This window comes from Mauremys reevesii, linkage group 1 (assembly GCF_016161935.1).
Source record: "Mauremys reevesii isolate NIE-2019 linkage group 1, ASM1616193v1, whole genome shotgun sequence".
Classification (NCBI taxonomy): domain Eukaryota; kingdom Metazoa; phylum Chordata; order Testudines; family Geoemydidae; genus Mauremys; species Mauremys reevesii.
Genome location: NC_052623.1, coordinates 11,334,107 through 11,336,482, shown reverse-complemented (window position 1 = coordinate 11,336,482; position 2,376 = coordinate 11,334,107). Strand labels below are relative to the sequence as shown.

General features: G+C 48.2%; 1 protein-coding gene across 1 annotated transcript; it reads right to left on the bottom strand.

Annotated features, from left to right (window-relative positions):
- On the bottom strand, nucleotides 1-963 carry LOC120401170 (olfactory receptor 52K2-like). Its single transcript, XM_039530854.1, has one exon. It carries the CDS (start codon nucleotides 961-963, stop codon nucleotides 1-3), a length of 963 nt encoding a protein of 320 aa, XP_039386788.1.
- Between the last annotated feature and the right edge of the window lie 1,413 nt (nucleotides 964-2,376).

Genomic DNA, 2,376 nt, shown 5'->3' with positions numbered 1-2,376 from the left:
CTAGATATTGGGTTCTGCTAAGTTCTTTTGTTGTCCAAAAAGCTTAAAGACCCGTTTCCGGATCTGCTTGGACTTAATGCCGTAGATGACTGGGTTTAGCATGGGGGGAACGACGAGGTACAGGTCAGCCACCAAGACCTGGGTGTGAGGAGCAAGGCCGAGGTCTAAAATATGCAGGTACATAGAAAGGAGCCCTCCCAGGTAGAAGAGCAGGATGACGCAGACATGGGAGCCGCAGGTGCTGAAGGCCTTGAGACGCGCCTCCTGAGACGAGAGCCGTAGGACGGAGCGGAGGATCATGCCGTAAGAGAAGGCAATGAAGACGAAGTCTGTCCCCACTAGGGTTGCGGCCACAATGATGTTGTACAGGTCGGTGACTGCCGAGTCTGTGTAGGTCAGCTCCATCACAGCCATGTGCTCGCAATAGGAATGAGGGATGACATTCGTTTTACAGTAGGGAAGATTGGCTAGAAGGCAGGTTAAGGGCGTCACGACCCCCACCCCTCTAGCAAGGGACAGCAGCCCAATCTGGGCAATCTTTGGGCTGGTTACGATAGTGTTGTATCTCAAGGGGTTGCAGATAGCCACGTATCGGTCTAAAGACATGGCCAAGAGCACCCCTGACTCCACTACAGTGAAGGTGTGGATGAAGAACATCTGGAGGAAGCAGGCCTCGAAGCTGATGTCTCTAGAATCCAGCCAGAAGATGCTCAGCATTTTGGGGACAACGGCAGTTGAGAAGACCAGATCAATGACAGCCAGCATGGATAAGAAATAGTACATGGGCTCATGGAGGGTCTGCTCCTGCTTTACAACGAAGAGGACAGTACCATTTCCTAGCAGAGCAATCACATACATGAGGCAGAATGGGATGGAGATCCAGACGTGCTCGGATTCCAGGCCGGGGATGCCGATCAGCAGGAAGGTAGAGGGGTTAGGGCAGGTCTGATTGAAGGTTGACATGACTTACAGCAGAGGCGGATCAATCGATTTGCAGAAGCTCTTTCCCTGCAATACAATAATTGAAGGGCTGGGATTTTTTCAGGATGCTGGACATTTTTCAAAGCCAGCACGAGCTCATTTGGTTTATTCAGACCCTGCCCTGGGCTCTGCCACTGACATGCTGGGTGACCTTGGGTCAGTCACTTCTCTGCTCTGTGCCTCAGTCGCTCCCAGCCCCCCGTTTGGCTGTCTTGTCTATTTCCTTTCTAATCTCTTCAGGGCAAGGACTCTCTAGCGCGCACATGTGTATGTACAGCTCCTAGCACGGTGAGGCCCTGATCTCACTTGGGGCCCACAGTTGCTATTGTACTGACCGATGGGGAGAGTAGGGCACAGAGACTTCCCTGTCCTTCCCTCTTTCCCCAGTCACCTTCCATGAACCAAGTGCAATCAAGAGACCCATGAGCCGCTGTGAGGATCTCACCCCATACTTGGAGGTAAGAAGAGGCCGATGAGGATTGAAGACAGAAGATAATGTTTTGGAGACAGCAGACAGCCCTGGCTACTCCCTGATCAGCCTATGCCCCTGTATAGCTACTGCAGTGCGTTGTGCCAGGGGTGAATCTAGCCTGATATGTCCATGGCAAAATGAACCAGAGAGAATTGCAGCTGATGCATCTAGAGCTGTGAATAATTAAAAGTTTGATAACATCTATCTATCTATCTATCTATCTATCTATCTATCTATCTATCTATCTATCTCTCCCCTGTCGTCCATTCCCAGCTTCTGGCAAACAGAGGCTAGGGACGCCATCTCTGCCCATCCTGGCTAATAGCCATTGATGGACCTATCCTCCATGAACTTATCTAATTCTTTTTTGAACCCTGGTACAGTCTTGGCCTTCATAACATCCTCTGGCAAAGAGTTCCACAGGTTAACTGTGCGTAGTGTGAAAAAATATTTCCTTTTGCTTGTTTTAAACTTGCTGCCTATTAATTTCATTTGGTGACCCCTAGTTCTTGTGTTATGAGAAGGAGTAAACAACATTTCCATATTTACTTTCTCCACCTCAGCCATGATTTTATAGACCTCTATCATATCCCCTCTTAGTCGTCTCTTTTCCAAGCTCAAAAGTCCCAGTCTTATTAATCTCTCCTCATACGGCAGCTGTTCCACACCCTGTACATTTTTGTTGCCATTTTCTGAACCTTTTCCAATTCCAATATATCTTTTTTGAGATGGGGCGACCACATCTGCACGCAATATTCAAAGTGTGGGTGTACCATGGATTAATATGATATTTTCTACCTTTCCTAATGATTCCCAACATTCTGTTCACTTTTTTGACTGCCGCTGCACATTGAGTGGATGTTTTCAGAGAACTAGCCACAATGACTCCAAAATCTCTTTGAGTGGCAACAGTTAATGTAGAC